This window comes from Tenrec ecaudatus, chromosome 1 (assembly GCF_050624435.1).
Source record: "Tenrec ecaudatus isolate mTenEca1 chromosome 1, mTenEca1.hap1, whole genome shotgun sequence".
NCBI classification, from domain to species: Eukaryota; Metazoa; Chordata; class Mammalia; order Afrosoricida; family Tenrecidae; genus Tenrec; species Tenrec ecaudatus.
In genome coordinates, this window is record NC_134530.1 from 34,158,027 (window position 1) to 34,176,320 (window position 18,294).

General features: G+C 44.6%; 1 protein-coding gene across 4 annotated transcripts in view; it reads left to right on the forward strand.

Moving 5' to 3' along the window:
* The window catches only part of UBE4B (ubiquitination factor E4B), a 132,569-nt gene that overhangs the window by 62,691 nt on the left and 51,584 nt on the right, over nt 1-18,294 (forward strand). The window contains exons 3-8 of one of the 4 annotated variants that reach the window (XM_075550778.1): nt 7,635-7,770; nt 9,016-9,103; nt 10,315-10,459; nt 12,179-12,407; nt 12,832-13,233; nt 14,014-14,160. In XM_075550778.1, the coding sequence (XP_075406893.1) occupies nt 7,635-7,770; nt 9,016-9,103; nt 10,315-10,459; nt 12,179-12,407; nt 12,832-13,233; nt 14,014-14,160 (1,147 nt within the window). The remainder of the gene's footprint in view (nt 1-7,634; nt 7,771-9,015; nt 9,104-10,314; nt 10,460-12,178; nt 12,408-12,831; nt 13,234-14,013; nt 14,161-18,294) is intronic. The other 3 variants (XM_075550766.1, XM_075550768.1, XM_075550773.1) reach the window with 3 other exon arrangements.

The window sequence follows — 18,294 nt, forward strand, 5'->3', positions numbered from 1 at the left end:
AGAACTTCAGACAATTTCATTACCTTTTAGCTCCATTCCCACAACATTTTAATAGCTCCTGTCTCCGTTATTTACGATTCTTCTATAAGGAAAAGGTGTCACTTCTAAAGTGTTAAAATATTTTTCCTATACTTAGGGTTACAACATCATAAATCCTGTGTTGTATATTTTCCTGTACCAGTTGTGCCAGTTCTTACCATTAGGAGCTCTCTCAGTGCTGCTTCTGCCCATTTGACCGGCTCCATCCTGTTGGTGGAGTACAGTCTTACTTTAAGGCTCTGTAAGATGTTTATGACTTAAAAAACAAGCAGATGTTCAAGACTTACCTTGCACATCTCCGACCCCAACCCCGGCAGAACGCAGAGTGGGGAGTGGTTACATGTTGGGGTGCAATCCATAAGACCAGCCGTTTGAACCAGCAGCCCCGTCACAGGGAGAAAGACCAGAACAGTGGCCATCTCCGAGACTCCGAGGGGCAGTTTGCCCTGGGTCCTGTCTGGTTGCCGTGAGACAGCACGACAGGAGTTTGGTTTGGTTTGGTTCTTAGCCCTAGATTCAGCCATTTCTCCAAGGGCCAGTCTTCATATTTGATTCCAAATGCATTATTATTTTTGTGATTCTATACTCAATTTTCCTCACTGACTCTAGGGAAAACCATTTTCTAAGTCGTGTTGCTGGTTCTCCTGTTCCAAAATTTTAAATGTTTTTCTTTAAAGGTTTGGAATTTTATTTATTTGCATTTATTCCCAAGAACAAAATGTTTTCACCAGAAGATTAGCTGCTGATACAATATGTCAGCCAGCTCTATGGAACAGAGTGTGTTTATAATAAATGGCGTTTGACCAAATAAAATATGAGTGGACTTTGTATTTTCAATGAATTGTAACCCATTGGCTTAGTTTATGTGAAGATTTATGTGTAAATAAGCTTTGGCATTTTGAATATTCATATACTGAATGATTCCTTGTATAAAACTACAGTAAAAAACATTAGACACTACCTATCAATTAATGTTAATAATTCTGGAATATATAAAAGGTCTAGTTTGGGTTTAAAATAGAAAGGCGCCCTGCGGGTGCAGTGTTTAAACAGGAAGCTGCTAACTGGGAGAAGGCTGCGGCAGAGTGACAGGTGTGGGGCCCACGAGGCAATGCTGCTCTGCCAGTAGCATTGGTGGGGTTATAACCAATGAGACAGCAATAGGTTGGGTCTACAATAGCTCTGGTTAAAGACCTGTTCAGTAGTGTGGGCGAGAAGACATAGCAATGCTGTGTTAGGACTCAAGAGACTGCTGCTTCTCTCTTTGCCTCACTTTTAGCTTGCTGAAAATGCTCTATAAAATCAGCCCCACCCTTTCCAGTTTCCTAAAATTTTACCTAGTTTTTTCCCTCTTTCCTACCTTTTGGTAGTCCATTTTGTTGAGGCTGTAAGGGCAAATCTGTACATTTCATACTCACATTTAAGGGTCCTGTGGTAATGTGAACGTAGTATTGAAATCGGCCCAGCATGACAGTTTTAAAGTAGACATTTGGTGATCTATATCTGACGGGAACAATACAGGAAGTACTACAAGACCAGGAGGAAAATCGCACAAAAATAAAAGTTTTCTGCAGTTGACCTTAAATGCATGAATTACCTTTAGCCGGCTCTTAGTAGCTGCAGAAGCCTGGGACGCTGCTGCCTTGAAAGCTTGTAATGCCTATTTTATCACCAGATGTGGCTCTCTCCTGCCTTTGATGCAGGCACCACATTTTTTTTGAAGAAGTATTTTTAAGTTGATATGTAGGATTTGGTGAATTATAGGGATTTTATTTATCTCATAAAAGAGGATTAAAGGTGATGTCTATGGTTTAATTCTTTTACGTTTGACTCTCTGGAGAGGAAAGATAGGAGAAAATATCTTTACCCCTTGAAACTGGCTTCCTGACAGTGATTTTTCTCGTTAGGGGTGGGGGAGGGTGACAACAGCCAAAGGGGGTGTGGGCTTGTAAACCAAATGCCATTTTGTACTCTTGATTAAATTTCTTCTTAGCCATGACATTGATCTTCATCGACTACTTGTTTTTATTAGTTAATTTACATTGGTTTCTCAATAAAGTCAATGGGTATAAGAAAAGAGTGGGCTCATTTTAAATTGAGGAGCACTAGCATACATAATGGGGTCCCTTATACCAATAGTAGGTTACAGGTTGGGCCACTAGCTGTAAGGTCAGCAGTTCGAGTCACTAGCCACTCTGCAGGAGAAGATGAGATTTTGTTGCTGTTGTTCCCATAAAGATTTACAGCTTCTGAAACCCACAGGGGCAGTTCTGTTGTCTACGCCTCTGCTATAGGGTTGCTGTGAGTTGGAATCATGTGATGACAGTGAGTTTGAATGTATATAGTACGTACTAGAGAGAATGGTTCCATCTGAATGCATAGATCAGAGGAATGGAGCAGGAAAAATGAATTCCAAATATTTACACAGCTGTCTAGTTGACCCACAGAAATATTTCAATGGGAATCACATCACTGTGAATGAGGGGGAGTGCGTGATGGGGACCCAATGCCCATCTGTAGACAGCTGGACATCCCTTCCAGAGGGGTAGTGGGGAGGAGATGAGTCACTCAGGGTTCAGTGTAGCCACAATGAAACTCAAAACCTTCCTTCAGTTCCTGAACGCCTCCTCCCTCCCAATTATCATGACCCCAATTCTACCTTGCGGGCCTGGTTAGACCAGAGGATGTACAGCGGTGCAGTAGGGATCTGGAGACACAGGGAATCTAGGACAGACGAACCCCTCAACACCCGCGGTGGGAGTGGCGACACCGGGAGGGAAGGTGGGGTGTAGAAAGGGAGAACCGATCTAGGAGATCTATGTGTGACCGCCTCTCTGGGAGATGGGCAATGGGAGGGTGGGTGAGGGGAGACACCGGGCAGTGTAAGATAAGATATAATAATTATTTATAAGCTATTAAGGGACCAGGGGGAAGGGGGGAGCGGGGAGGGAGGGGGAAGGGAAAAAAAAGGGAAACCGAGCTGATTCCAGGAACCCAAGGGGAAGGGGAATTTTGAGAATGACGAGGGCAACGAATGTATAAGGGTGTTTTGCTCAATTGATGTATGTATGGATTGTGATAAGAGTTGTAAGAGCCCCAATAAAATATTTATTAATTAAAAAAAGATATTTCAAATATAATGCATTATACTCTATCTATATAGAACAATATAGTACTGCAGAGAGAGTGTATCTTGTTATGGCTGATTCAGCAGAGCCCAAGAAGAGCACATCGTTTTGATGTCAGATGGATTTTGGCACAGTTATGACGTTCAATGAAAAATGGTCAATACCAGTCCGTTTCGGGTCACTGATACTTAGGATATCAATATTCATGCATCGTGAACAAGAGGAAGACCCTCCACAAGATGCCGAAGCAAGAGAACAATTGGGAGGATGGCGCCCGACCAGGCTGTGTTTTGTTCGATTGTGCATAGGGTCACCATGCTGGCACACAACCACAACAGTATTTCATAGATTCCTCCTTCTGATTGTTAATGACGTTCTTTTTGATAACATATGTGAACCCTTCCTCTTTAGATTGGCAAATTGAAGAGAAATGCCTGTGTATTCATCATCAAAAAGAACATTTCGAGATCTGCCTTGAAGTACAGTACTCTCTGGAATTGGATAATATAATATTTATGTGCTTAGAAGGAAGACCAGTTAATACAACCGTTATTGAAATTTATGCACTAAAGCCAGTGATGAAGAAATTGAAGATTTCTAGCAACTTCTTCAGGCTGAAGTTGATCAAACATGCCATTGAAATGCATCAATAATTACTGGGAATTGGAATGTGAAAGTTGCAACCGAGGAGGAAGGACTAATAGTTGGAAAATATGCCCGTGGTGATGGAACCGAAGGTGGAAGATAGCATTTCACAAGCCCAGTGACTTCATTGCAAATACCTTTTCAGCAACATAAACAGTGACTGAACCTGTGGACCTCACCAGATGGGATGCGCAAGAATCACATTGACTGCCTCTGTGGGAGGTGACAGTGATGAAGCACAATACCAAAACAAGTTCAGGAGCTGACCGTGAATCAGACCACCAATTGCTCCTATGCGAATTCAGGTTGAAGTTGAAGAAGCTTAAAACAAGTCCACGAGAGCCAAAACATGACCAAAGTATATCTCAGTTGAATTTAGAGTACATTTCAAGAACTGATTTGATGCATTGAATTCTAAAGACTGAGGACCAGATGAGTTACGGGATGGCACTGAGGTGATCTCGCATGAAGAAAGCAAAAGGTCAGTAAAAGATGGGAGGGGCCAAAATGGATGTCAGAAGAGAGACTGAAGAAATTATGTAGTTAAAGGAGCTGAACTGAACTTTCTTTTTTCTTTAATCATTTTATTGGGGGCTCATACAACTCTTATCACAATCCATACATAATACATCAATTGTATAAAGCACATCTGTACATTCTTTGCCCTAATCATTCTCAAAGCATTTGCTCTCCACTTAAGCCCTCTGCATCAGGTCCTTTTGTTTTCCCCATCCCTCCCCACTCCTCCCTCCCTCATGAGCCCTTGATAATTTATAGATTGCTATTTTGTCATATCTTGCCCTATCCGGAGTCTCCCTTCCCTCCCTTCTCTGCCGTCCATCTCCCAGGGAGGAGGTTACATGTGGATCCTTGTAATCGGTTCCCCCTTTCCAACCCATTCACCCTCTACTCTCCCAGCATTGCCCCTCACAGCCCTGGTCCTGAAGGTATCGTCTACCCTGGATTCCCTGTGCCTCCAGCTCCCATATGCACCAGTGTACAACCTCTGCCCTATCCAGTCCGAACAGAACATTTTTAAAGGCAGCTGGAAAAGACAAGAAGTAAGGCTTCCTTATGAGCTGTGCAAAGATCTGGGGTTAGAAAACCAAAAGAGCTTAGCCAGCATATCTCCCGCTGAAAGAAGGTAGAAGAGGAAGATGGAAGTAGCATAGAATCACCATGCCAAAACAAATCGGTTGGCATTCAGCCATCTCAAGAAGTAGTACGTGATCCAGGCATTGGCCAATGAGCAGAACATCTGTGAACGGCCTCTTTAAAGCATTCAAAAATCAAAGTTGATACTCTTTACAGACTAAGGTGCACCCAACCCAAGCCATAGGTGTGTGAAAGCTGGCCAGGGCACAGGAAAACCACGGAAGGAGCTGATGTGTTGTTTTTCTTTAAATCATTTTATTGGAGCTCGTACAACTCTTTTATTACAATCCATTGTGTCAAGCACATTTGTACATTTGTTGCCCTCATCATTCTCAAAACATTTGCTTTCTATTTGAGAAGCCGATGTATTGTAACGATGGTATTGGCAAAGAATGTGGCAAGTGCCAAGAATGGCCAGAACAAACAAAACGGACTGGACGAAGTACACCCAGAAGAGAGGATGGTGAAACCGGGTTATCAGTAAAGACTGGTTCCTGGAAAAGGACAAAGCCCTCAAGGAGATGGATAGACACACCGAGGCTCAAACATAATAATGGGCGGCCGGCCCAGGGCCAGCAGTGTTTCATTCTGTTGTACACAGGCTCTCTGGACGCTGGAACCGATTAGGCAGCAACAACAAAATATTGAATACACCACAGCCTGCCAGAAGAATGAACCATTCCATTTTAGAAGAAACACACCCATAATTCTCCATAGAAGCAAGCGCGGCGAGACGCTGTCCCCTGTGCTTTGTGTTATCAGCATGGATCATTCCCTGGAGGAGGAGGCCCGGCTTGGTAAAGAGGAGGATCGGCAAAGAGAAAGGAAGGCCTTCACTGAGATGGCTCAACACAGTGACCAACAACGGGCTTAAACAGTGAAGTGATTGTGAAGCTGGTGCCGGCTGGCAGTGTTTTATTCTGTTGTACACAGGTTGCTATGAGTCAAAAAAGATCTGTAATGTCTAATTTTAGAACAGATGTTTAAATCTGCTAAATTGATATAATGAGCTATTTTGGACTTTATTATTTTAAAAATCATTTTATTGGGGCCTCTTACTGTTCTTACCACCATCCATCCATTCATTGTGTCAAGCACATTTGTACACATGTTGGCATCATTTTCAAAGCATTTTCTTTCTACTTGAGCCCTTGATATCAGTTCCTCATTTCCCCCTTCCTCCCTCCCTCCCTCCCTTATGAACTCTTGATATTTATAAATTTATAATTTTTTTGTTTTATTGTTATCATTAGAGTGTCAGATCTTTCATTGCGTTAAGTATGAATTAGGCACCCATTTCCGAGGCTCTCCGACAAATGCTTGTAAGAACAAATGGCTTTCAAGTTGTTGTTAGGTGCCATCAAGTCGGTGCTGAACCGGTCTCACACCACCCTCACGCCACCCTCACGCTTGCAAATTGTAGGGTCTGATGTGTAACTCTTCCCACGGGGCGTCCTGGCTCTGTGGGTTAGGCATCGCACTGCTAACCCCAAGGTTTGGCAGTTGAAGCCCACCACCAACTGCCCCCCAGGAGAAAAATAAGGCGGTCCCCGTAAAGATTCACAGATGCAAAACCCCTACATAGGGCTGCTTTGAATCTGAAGCAGTTTGATGGCCGTAGGTTTATAAGCTGCCTTCAGAACCCTCGCTAGCTTAATTCTATGTATGGTCTAATTTAGTTCATTTAGGAAGAGTGAAGATTTGGTTTCTCTTTCATTCTTAAGTCCTACAGAAGTTTTCGTAAACCGGTGCTTGCTAAAGCATATTAATGAGTGGGTTGATAGTGTTTTGTTTGATTCTTCAGTGAAGAAAGACATTAAAAAGTAGCAAATTCATTTTCTTGGAAAGCTAGGAGGACTATAATGTTATCCAACTTGGTAGTAGCTCCGGCTCCAACTGGTACCTCCAGTGTGTTTACTTCTTGGCTTTTAAAACCCTGAATTCCTGGGTCAAACTTTATATGTCCTTTCTATTTTTAGTGAAAGTAAATTCGTAAAAACATGATTGGCTACAATACCATTTGTTCCTACGCCAGTGATGACACTCGCCCAGACGCTCAGCTCTCTGAGGACAAGGACAGTGCTAGGTTTCCATGCCCCTCACACAGCCACTGTTGAGAGAGGATGTCATAAACGGATGGAAGAGCTCTGGCTAACTGAATCTGTTTGTTACTTTCAGCGTATAATCACAAAAACAGCCCATCGTTGTAACGAACACCACCATCTAGACCTCCCATTAACATGGTACTCCATCCACCCCGCCCTCTAGCTGCCTGTTAGCCCGGCTCAGTTGTTTTGGTGTATCCACATCAGTGATTTTTCTGGACTGCCATGAAAACTAATTTGTATCCAAGAACTACAGTTTGAATTGAGAAGGGAATCAAGAATTAGTTTTAGGTATCGTGTGTGTGTGTATATACGTACATACGTACACACACACACACACACACACACTTGCAGCTCACAGAAAGAAATTACTCTGAGAAAAAAGGTATTTCCTTACTAATGTTTCTATGATTTCAATGCTGTATCGACATCTGGAGTACTTTTCTGATCTTTCTGGGTATCCTCGGGATATGAACGTAGATCGTGGCCACTTACTGTTACCATTTCAAATAGCTCTGGACTCATTTCTCGCAGGCCCTAATGTGTGTGCATTTCTCTTCAGGAGTAGCCCACCGAAGCCAGAGCAGTGAAGGAGTCAGCTCTCTCAGCAGCTCACCCTCAAATAGCCTTGAAACACAGTCTCAGTCTCTGTCCCGGTCCCAGAGCATGGATATCGATGGCGTCTCTTGTGAGAAAAGGTAAAGTGAAGCCAGTTTTCCAGTAAGCTTTTTTTATTTATAGAACGATCGTTCTTTTTAATCTCTAGTTCAGGTACCGTGTCAGCCACGAGAGCCTTGCCAGTCTGTAGTAAATTAGAAACAAATGTGTTAAATATAAAGGTCTTTTTAATAGTTTGAGATGGTCTTTTATTTTGTATGTTACAAATATCTTTTATGAGGCAATGTATGTAAAACAAAAAAAGTTTTTGAAATCTCAGAGTTTTACTGATCACGGAAGTTTGGAGGGCTTAGTCAGATAGACTACGAGAACCTCGAGCAGTGTCCCACTCCCATAGCATCCCTTTTGGATCAGGATGTTCTGGCTCCAGTGACCTTGGAGCAGAAGATCTCATCTTTCTCCCCCAGAGGGGCTGGCGGGTGCAAACCTCTGACCCTGACGATAGTAGCCCTACGTGGAACTCAGTCCACCTTTTAGTCTCTTTAAAAAGAAGACCAGGATTCTTATATACAGTGGACCCGCCATGTCCATGGATGGACTCAATAGCATCATGATGTCACTTCCTTCTCCCCAAATTGATGTCTATAATCAGTGAGATTCTCATAAAACCCCCAGCAGGATTTTTATAGGTGCATGATAAAGCTGATTCTGAAGTATGAGTGGAAGGACAAGGGACCAAGAATGACCAGGACGCACATTTGAAATAGAAGGACCAGGCGAGGGATCGACTGAGCAGATACCAAGACTTTCTGGGAAGTGTTCATAAGTACGACAGTGTGGTGTTGGCTCCAAAACTTGTTTAATGGACCAGAAATAAGTGTGCAGAAATAGATCCACACATAGGAAAAGTTGACCCAAGATATGTCATATTAGTGTGAAAAGATGGTATTTCTGATCAATGGTGCTGGGGCTATTAAATGAAGAGAAACATAATATCTGTATGTAGCCAGTTTTTGTGTCTTTTTCTGGAGTTTCAAATCATTTTAAAACAATGTATACAGAAATCTGTCATGGTTTTGTTTGTTTGTTTTTTAAGTTAGCCCAAGAAATTATAACCTGGGGGAAAACATTCATAACATGTAAGAGAGGAAATGCTTGTACCCTTACATAGATGAAGAACTCTAAAAGATGATTACGAGAGGAACCTGTATGATTTTGCTTTCCTGCTTGATGTTTTTTTAACTTTGATTTTGAGACTTTTTCTTAATCTGCAGCCAAGAGTCTATATAAAAGGTAAAATACTTATCTGTCCTTTATATATGAAGCATGTCCCAGGTGGATGTGGATTCAGGAATTGAAAACATGGAGGTTGATGAAAGCGATCGACGAGAAAAGAGGGGCCTCAGTGACAAGGTGGGTATGAGATGAGGCGCTTGCGTCAGGGTTGGGACAGGCCCCAGGACCGAGCGCTGTGCCTGTGAAGCTCTAGAAAACCCCCGTTGCACGAGACACCCCAAATCACCAAACCCCATGCAGGTACTGTTTTTAAGGAAACGTGGGTAGCCTGATGGCCCTTAAGGAACCTTGGTGGCACAGTGCTTCAGCCACCTGACCGTAACTCAAAGGCCGACAGTTCCAACCCACCTCCTGTTCCGTGGGACAGAGAGGTGGCTGTCCAATCTGTAGCTTTGGAAATGCCGTGGGCACAGCCCTTTATGGTCTCTAGACGCCAGAATCTACTCAAGAGCAGCGGGTTTGCTTTGGAAATAGAGTTCCATTTTTAAAAATATCTGATAAGAATCCTTCAGTTATCTTTATTTCAAGTCCATGTCTTTTATCAGTAAATTCGTTTGTAAAAGGGAGTTCTTCATAGCTAATTAGAAATTTGTTGTCTCTTGGTATTTTGCCTAAGTAAGTAGTACTTGGAGGAAGACAGCTGGGAATTGAAGCAAGAATATGTAGAATCCACTAATAAGTAAAAGCTCTTTGGGAAATGGAGCCGATTATATTGTTACATCTGAGCCTGGTTCCTACATTTCGGGGAAGAAAGTATGTGCGTGTGGTGGAGAGAGGGCTCTCACGTGGTTTAGAATGACATTGGTGATTGACTTACTTCCTATTCAGGAAGTAATTAAGACTCATTTAGCAATGGTTATTAGAAGTTTAGCTGTAGCCTCCTGGTGGTGTGATACTTTGTTTTGTGTGATTTTTGTAATGTTTACAAAGTTCTTCCATATATGATATTTTGGAGAAATTCCTGGAGGGAAACTGTGTTTGTACTGTGCTTAAAGTGTTAACCTGGTCCTTTAGAATTCAGAGAAGTCAATAAATAGCATCTGTCTCTGTGCCCATCCCTCCATTCTCCCACCCCGCCTCCCCAGTGCTCTTCTTGGTACTTCCTGACAACGGTCTTGCTCAGGAGAGCTTGATGCTGCTCCAGTGCAGCCATGGCAACACGGTTAATTCTCCTCAAGGCAACAGCTAAATAATTCTTGGTTTGTCTTGCATTTCTAAAGTAGCTTCATTCATAAGTGAATAAAATAGTTATTCGCACCAGAATAAAGCATTTCTATTACAATGTCTTAACTGCTTGAATCTCATCTCCCAACTGCCCTCCTCGCCAGGAGCCGGCCTCGGGTTCTGAGGTGTCCGAAGAGCAGGCCTTACAGCTGGTCTGTAAGATCTTCCGAGTCTCCTGGAAGGACCGAGACAGAGATGTCATCTTTCTCTCCTCTCTCTCTGCGCAATTCAAGCAGAATCCAAAAGAAGGTGAGGCCCAACGCCTAGGCTTGTTCTAGAGCCTGGAAGAGAAGGCGAGCGCTCGTGTCTGCCTCCCCCTCGAGCCTGCTGCAGCGCCTTTGTGTCCACCACACACGTGCTTCTGGGAGAAAGACACTGCTCTGACCACCTTCTCCCTTCTCATTGATCGCACTGGTGACCTTCTTTACCATCATGATTTCTGGTAAAGAGAATGGCCCAAATCATTTAATGGTGCCCATTGTTCCAGGGTTCAAGTATTTCCCGTTGTTTTGAGTGTGCATAAAGTAGGCATTTCCTGGGAGGAGCCCGGAGATCCTGACCCAGCAGGCCTCTATCCAACCTGTCCTGCAGTGGGTGCCCAAAGGTCATGTGCAGACAGGGAAACACATCTGCTAATGATGTTTGCTGTTTCAGGATTCCATTTTCAAAGGCTGTTTGCTAAGCCACCCTCCTAACAGAATGATAAAGCCTGACGAGAACTGCAGGGTGACAGAGCACTATCATTTTTCTCTGTAGCAGCCCCCGGAAACTCAAAAGAGGTGAGGGGCGGCCACTGGTCTTCAGCTTGACTAGAATATAAACTCCCTGTTGGCAGGAGGGATGTTTAATCTGTTTGGCTCACTTACGTGTGCCCTGTACCTTACACATGGAAGTCCCTCGGCAGATATGTCTTGAATGGATGAATATCAAGACCCATACTTTTTCCTATCCTGCCTCCCTTCTAGGATCCCCAAAACAGACAAAAACGTTTCCCCACTTCCTGGAAGTTCCCGTCTTTGTGACGGCACTGGCTCTCCTTACCCGCTGTGGTTGCAGAGCTGAGCGCAGTTCGCTGTGCTTAAAGCCCTGCCCCGTTGTTACAGACACGGAGTTCCTGCGATCTCCCCTGCATGTGTGTCAGAGAAAGCTTTACACAGATTAGAGCATGCATCAAAGCTGTATGCAAATAGCCGAGGTAAAGCCAGCATAAGAAGGAAGCGAGAATACACAATCTACTCCAGAAAAAGATACCGACGTACTGGAGAGCCCATCTTACGGTCTTACAGTCTTTGAACTTTGGACTTCATAGCGTTTCTGTGTCTAAAACAAATACAAACCAAGAAACATTAACCCAGGTGTCTTTGATAAGCTAGCCGCTGTCGTTGGGAAAGACTTCTTTTAATCAGTTGGTATATTTATTTTATGTATGCACATGTCCATTTATGTTTTATATATATATATATGGAGGAGGTGTTAAAAGTTCATGGAAAAATAAGACAATGAAAGAGATAATAGAAATACAAAAAGATAATGGAATTTTCCCAAGAACTTTGTGGATCTAGAGAGAGAAAGAGCGATAGCCATCTCAGTACTGAGTCATTTTGGAAAGTAAACTTCTAATTTTGGACTAGTTTTAGATTGGTAGACATGGTTTAATGGTAGTAGAGAGTCCCCATATCTGCTTCGCCCGTTTCCCCTAATGTGAACGTCAAAACTAAGAAATAAGGTTGGTACTGGAACCTCGCTGTTTAAACTCCAGACTTGATTTGGATTTCACCTGCTTTCCCACTCATGTCTTGGGTGGGTGGGTGGGTGGGGAGGAAGGGGGATACTGCTCTTTTCTTCCCACTGAAGGTGTGTGGCCCAGGGTACCACCTGGTGGAGCATCTCTGATCCCTTTGGCTTATTCAGGGATCCTGGGCGTGAAGCGCCCTGTGTAATCTGTTCTCCATTTTGCCTTTCCAACAGTGTTCTCCGATTTTAAAGACTTGATTGGCCAGATTTTAATGGAAGTCCTAATGATGTCCACTCAGACAAGAGACGAAAACCCGTTTGCCAGTCTGACAGCAACATCGCAGCCGATCGCAGCGGCAGCTCGGTCACCAGACAGAAATCTCATGTTAAATACTGGCTCCAACCCAGGAACCAGCCCCATGTTCTGCAGCCTGGGCTCCTTCAGTGCCAGCTCTTTGTCTAGGTCAGTGGCGCTCTCCCCGTACATCTGATGGGTGTAAAATGACCGTGGCGCGGGTGGGGAAGACGGGGTGTGGATTCACAGGTTCGCGTCATGCAGATTCCTGCAGGGCTCACAGTTGTGTGAGTGTGTTTTGTCATTGGAGGAGGTACGTCTTTGCCAGATTGTTTCCTCTTGGCTTTTCTTGCTCAGACCATACCGGTCAATTAAACTTTTGAAACAAAATACCCGTGTATTTTACCGCGATCTTTGGAATGAGTAAGTAATATATAAGTACAGAAAAAAGATTCTAATTGTTTCGATGCAGCTCTATATGCTTGAACTCTTAAGAGACTTTCTTCAAAAGTTTGGTGTTCTCCATTCAGGTGATTTTATCTCGTTTCCCCCTCACCCTTTTCTTCTTTCTTCCCTTTCTCAACGCCTGTAGCCTCTATGAGACTAGTCCTGCTCCCAGTGCCAGTTTCTGGAGCTCAGTGCCATGGACGAGCCCCGCTTTGGCCTCACCTTCCGGGGCAGCCAGCCAGGCGGCTGTGCCTTCCGTGTCCCTCAGTCCTCCTAGTGCGGCTTCTGGAGCTGCTGCAGGGAGCCAAGCCTCCTCGCCACGGTATCGCCCTTACACTGTCGCCCATCCCTGGGCCGCTTCAGGTTCTCCTGCCCCGCGGCCCTCAGGCGCCCCCCTTCTGTCTAGCTCACCACACCTCGCTAGTAACCCACAAGCAGTGCCTGCCGATTCTTCCCAACAGAGACCCGCTGCCACGGGTCCACCTTTACTGTCTGCCTCCCCCAGTGCTGTGAGCAGACGCCCTGCCTCCCTCGGGACGTCTCCTAGGTATCTATCCGGCAGGAGTGTGTGTGTGTACGTGTACCCGTGTATATGTTTGCAGTGCAGGCAGAGGGCCTTAACACAGGCTGGAGAAGTGCTGTGTGACGCTGACCTCCGTTTTGTGGCTCTGTCTGTCCTGGGTGATTAACCCACGTGGCTCACCCCTTTGGTAGGCACCTGTCCCAAGCGCCTGCCGGGCTTGGATAACATCTGAGTGTATTGGCTGCTGGATTTGGGATTCTTTACCTACCTCCCTCCCTCCCCTCACCCCGCCTCACTCTTCCTTCTTTCTGAAGGGCGAAAACGGCAATGAATTCGCTTTCGAAATCCAGACCACGCGGCATTCCTCATTGCCGGTGAATTTCAGAGGCCATGGTCAATGGTGTGTTTGAGAGCTGGGGTTCACATGCCATTCCGGGCTGACGTTTGTTGCTCCATTGCCCAGGGTAGTTGAAATGTGGAAGACCCATGGAGCACTAAGAGAACATCTGGTCCTAGTGCCCATCACCCCTGGTGGTCCGGGCTGGACCAGGGCTCCTGCCTGGATTCTGTGATGTGTTGCCCATGTGAAATCGCAGCCTTTTACAAAGGATCCGGATTCTACGGACTAGTGTCCCCCGCTCTCAAGTGTAGCTCTGTGTTTCTGTAGCGCAGCGAGCTCTTCCCCATGTCTGTAGGCAAAGCTTTCCGCTTAAGAGTCCCTCGAAAGGAGCGCAGCTGCGAAAACGGCTGCCCTTTTGTTTTTCTTTTCTTCCCTGACGACCTGCTCTGCTTTCCTTGCGGTAGTCTGTACGGCAGTCCTTTCTCCTTCCTCCTCCTCGCCCTCTCCGGAGACAGCAGTGAAGAAGAAGAGGACGAGGAAGATGGTGATGAGGAGGAGGAGGATGACGGTGGTGGTGGTGACGATCTTTCTTGTGTCCAGTTTGGGTCCAGGTATCAGAGTGATGGTGTCCTCCCGCGCATGTGCACTTGGCGCTTAGGAACTAACGGTCTTAAGTCCTAACTAAGGGCGCGCTTTGAATTTAACAGGGTAGCTTGAGTCGGGCTAGAAAGTCAAGATGCAAGCAGCTTGCATGCATTTCAGAGTTAGGACCTTATCCTGTGATGCAGTGCCACATGGGGACCTTGCCGTTTTAAAGGAACACGGGTATAATCATTTGCCAAAATCGGTCAGTCATCATTAGGTGTATCTACTCTAATGTGGAGAGAGAGTGTTCAGGTGAGCTACGAAATCTGAGGATCATGTCACTTTGTGTAGCATATGTTCTTAAGAACAGTTTTATGGATTGGTACTATTTGTGTGTGTCTGCTCTTCGAAAGCTGTGCGTTCAGATATATTGGGTTAGTGGGGATTCTGCTTTCATTTCTACCTTTAGCTTGAGCAAAGCGCTTCCCTGGCCTTCAGTGAAGGTAGACGCAGTTTGCTTAGCCTTGGGAATGGCGGCAGAGGCCGCAATAGCGCTCTTGATGTTGCTGAATGTTCACCTTTGAGAGCGCAATGGAAAGGAAGGACAGCTCGAGTTTCCTAGGTGACTTTGAGCAAGAAAAATAATAGCACCTTTCTTCTCACTCCCTGACTCACTGTCTTACGATTTTGCTCTTAAGTTGGAGTTTCCTCTGGATGGAGTTGGTATCTGTGCCCAGCAAAGTTCAAAAATAACCCCAGGCTGTAAAGAGAGACTGCAGTAGGCACTGGGCACACTTCATAACGTAGGCAGCGTGCAGAAGAATCGATAGGAGGGTATATATATCCAGATGGACCGCAGCCTCCTCTCACCCGAAGTCAGAAGATCTAGATGGGGCCCAGTTACCACTCTAGACACTCCGCCCAGCATTGCACCTGAGGCCCTGATGAACCTAGGACACAGAATAGATCACGTAAAAATAGAGGACGGAGTTCAAACAGTACTTTTTAAAAAGACCACACTTACCGATCTGAACGAGACTGCCACTAAGACAACTTTCTAGCTTGAAACGAAGACACTCTGAAAGTCACCTTTAGTCACTTCATAGGCTCCAAACCCCGTTGCCGCCGAGCCGGCCCTGGTGCGTAGTACGCAACTCTGTAGGAGAGAGTTTTCCAAGGCTCTGACTATTTATATAAGCAGATCGCTGCATCTGTCTCCTGGAGAGCAGCTGGCGCGTTTGGACTGCCGACATTAATGGCCCTGCATTTTGACCGTTGTGCCACCAGAGAGCTCTAGTTAATAGGTGGTCCTGTAAAATCTCATAACACCCAAGAAGAATATGCTTCTTTGACTCATCAACTAGACAAGACCCAAAGGGCAATATTTGCCTGAAGGGACGACAAAGCCGGGTCCATGAAGACAGGGACCCAGGAAGGGAAAGGGGTGTGCTGACACATTGTAGAAATTGCATCGAATGTCACAGAACAATTTTTGTATGAATTAGTGATTGGAATCCTAGCTCTTTACATAAGTTATACCCAAAGTACAATAAAATATAAACACACACACAACACAGAGGCATAACAAAATTTATGGATAAATAGAATTTTTCCCCAAACTTGTTGAAGTCTCATATGTAGTTGCCCTTTGGACAATGCAGGTTTGATCTGCACAGATTCCATGTACATGCTGATTTGTTCAGTTATAATATAAATAGATATAGTACTGAACATGAATTTTCCATAATGATTTTAATAGCATCTTTTTACTTCCTCCCTCGCTGCCAGGGAGGCACTTGCCAACTCGGAGGAGCCCTGGCACCACAGTGGTTACACACTGACCCAAAGAGCCAGCTGTTCAAACCACCAGCGGCTCCGAGGGAGAAGGAGGAGTCACTCCCCACCTGTAGCGAGGTGCAGTCCCGGAGGCCCACAGGGCCAGTTCTACCCTGTCCCACCGGGTCAGCATGAGTTTTTCTCTCTAGCTTACTTGATTATAAGATTATTGGGCATATCTAGTACACATACCACACAAAGTAGATGTTTATGCTAGTGGGAAAGCTTCTGCTTAGTAGTAAGCTATTAGTAGTTAAGTTTGGGGGGGGTCAACAATTATATGTGGATTTTTGACTGGGGTGGGCCGTGTAGGTTTGTTTCAGGGTGTGTGTGTGTATTTATATATATATAGAGAGAGAGATGTTGGCTATCGTAATCGGATGTAAATGAGGTTGCTATGAGTCAGAATAAATTCAATAGCAACTTGTTGTTTCTCACTAGTTTTTTCATGACTAAGTGCACTTCTACATATTGCTTGGCAGGGAAGTACCAACATTGTGCTCCATAAGGACAAGACAAAAGTCCATTCAAGTCAGTTGGCATATTGTTTGTTGACTATTTTAATGACACCTGATCAGATCAAAAGCTCTGATCCCATGTGAAGAGCCTGTGATCTAGATCATGGGTTCACAGCTTATTTTGCCCCTACTGCCCTTTTTCAAAAAAATTATTCAGCACTTTCTGGCAGTTAAAAAATTTTGAACTATAGCCCATAATCTAGGGTAAAGTATAGTTATCTGCTTTGAAGCACCTCTGCCCATCATTCCATCCCCTCCCCCCAGCGCTGTGGTATCACCAACTTTGGGAAACACCAACTTAGATCCTAGCAATTTATAGACTCTGACTAGAGGTCAACAAGAAGGTAGCTTGTAACCAAAGGATAGACAGGCTTACGAGGTGAACTCTACACACTCCTTAGACCAGCCAACTCAGCGGGCTCAAAGGGGCAGTGTTTGCTCAGTGAGGACGCGCGGAAGGCAGGAAGAGATGGCCAGAAGGAGGAATGGCAGTGGGCACACAGGAAGGGACGCTGCCATAGTGTGAGGACTGCAGTCAGTTCAGGGATCAAAAGGTGTGTGGATGGTGGAATGTAAAACGATTTGCCCTGTAAACTTTTACCCAAATCACAATAAAAAGAATGTAAAATAGTGAGTCCCAGCTAGCAAAAGGTAGAGCCTCTGGGGTCTTAAAGTCTTGAAGGTAAACAAGCGACCATCTAGCTGAGAAGCAACAGAGCCCACATGGAAGAAGCACACCAGCCTGTGCAATCATCAGGTGTCGAAAGGATCAGGTATAAGGCATCATCAGAACAAAAAAATCATATCATTTTGAATGTTGGGGGGAGTGTGGAGTGGAGACCCAAAGCCCATTTGTAAGCAATTGGACATCCCCTTAGGGAAGGGTCTTGGGGAGGAGGCAAGCAGTTTCTACCTTACACATCTGGCTAGACCAGAGGATGGACACTGGTACAGATAGGAACTAGAAACACAGGGAATCCAGGACAGATGATCCCTTCAGGACCAGTGCTGAGTGTGGTGATACCAGGAGGGTGGAGGGAGGGTAGGTTTAAAAGGGAGGAACCGATTACAAGGATCTACATATAACCTCCTCCCTGGGGGATAGACAACAGAAAAGTGGGTGAAGGGAGACATTGGACAGTGTAAGATATGACAAAATAATAATAATAATTATAAATTATCAAGGGTTCATGGGGGAGGAGGAGCTGGGAGGGAGGAGAAAAAAATGAGCTGATACCAAGGGCTCAAGTAGAAAGCCAAAGTTTTGAGAATGATGAGGGCAACGAGTCTACAAATGTGCTTGACACAACAGATGTATGTATGGATTGTGATAAAAGTTGTACGAGCCCCAATAAAATTACAAAACAAACTTTTTCACAAGACAAAAATGAGATCTAATAAACAGTTATGTGTGATTCCAAATAGGATCAGAACCAAGAAAAAAGCCATAAAAATGCATGTGAATTTGAGCTCATCCATGAAGGAGCCTTGCTTTCCCTTCTTTCTAATTCAGTGGTTCTCAACCTTCCTGATGCTGTGACCCTTTCATACAGTTCCTCATGTGGTGGTGACCCCCAACCATAACATTATTTTCGTTGCTACTTCATCACTGTCATTTTGCTACTGTTATAAATCTTAATGTAAATATCTGATATGCAGGATGTAATTTCATTGTTACAAATTAAACATAATTAAAGCATAGTGATTAATCACAAACCAATATGTAATTATATCTTGTGAAACATGTATGTGTTTTTCGATGACCTCCATGAAAGTGTTGTTTGACAGCCCCCCAAAGGGCTCGCG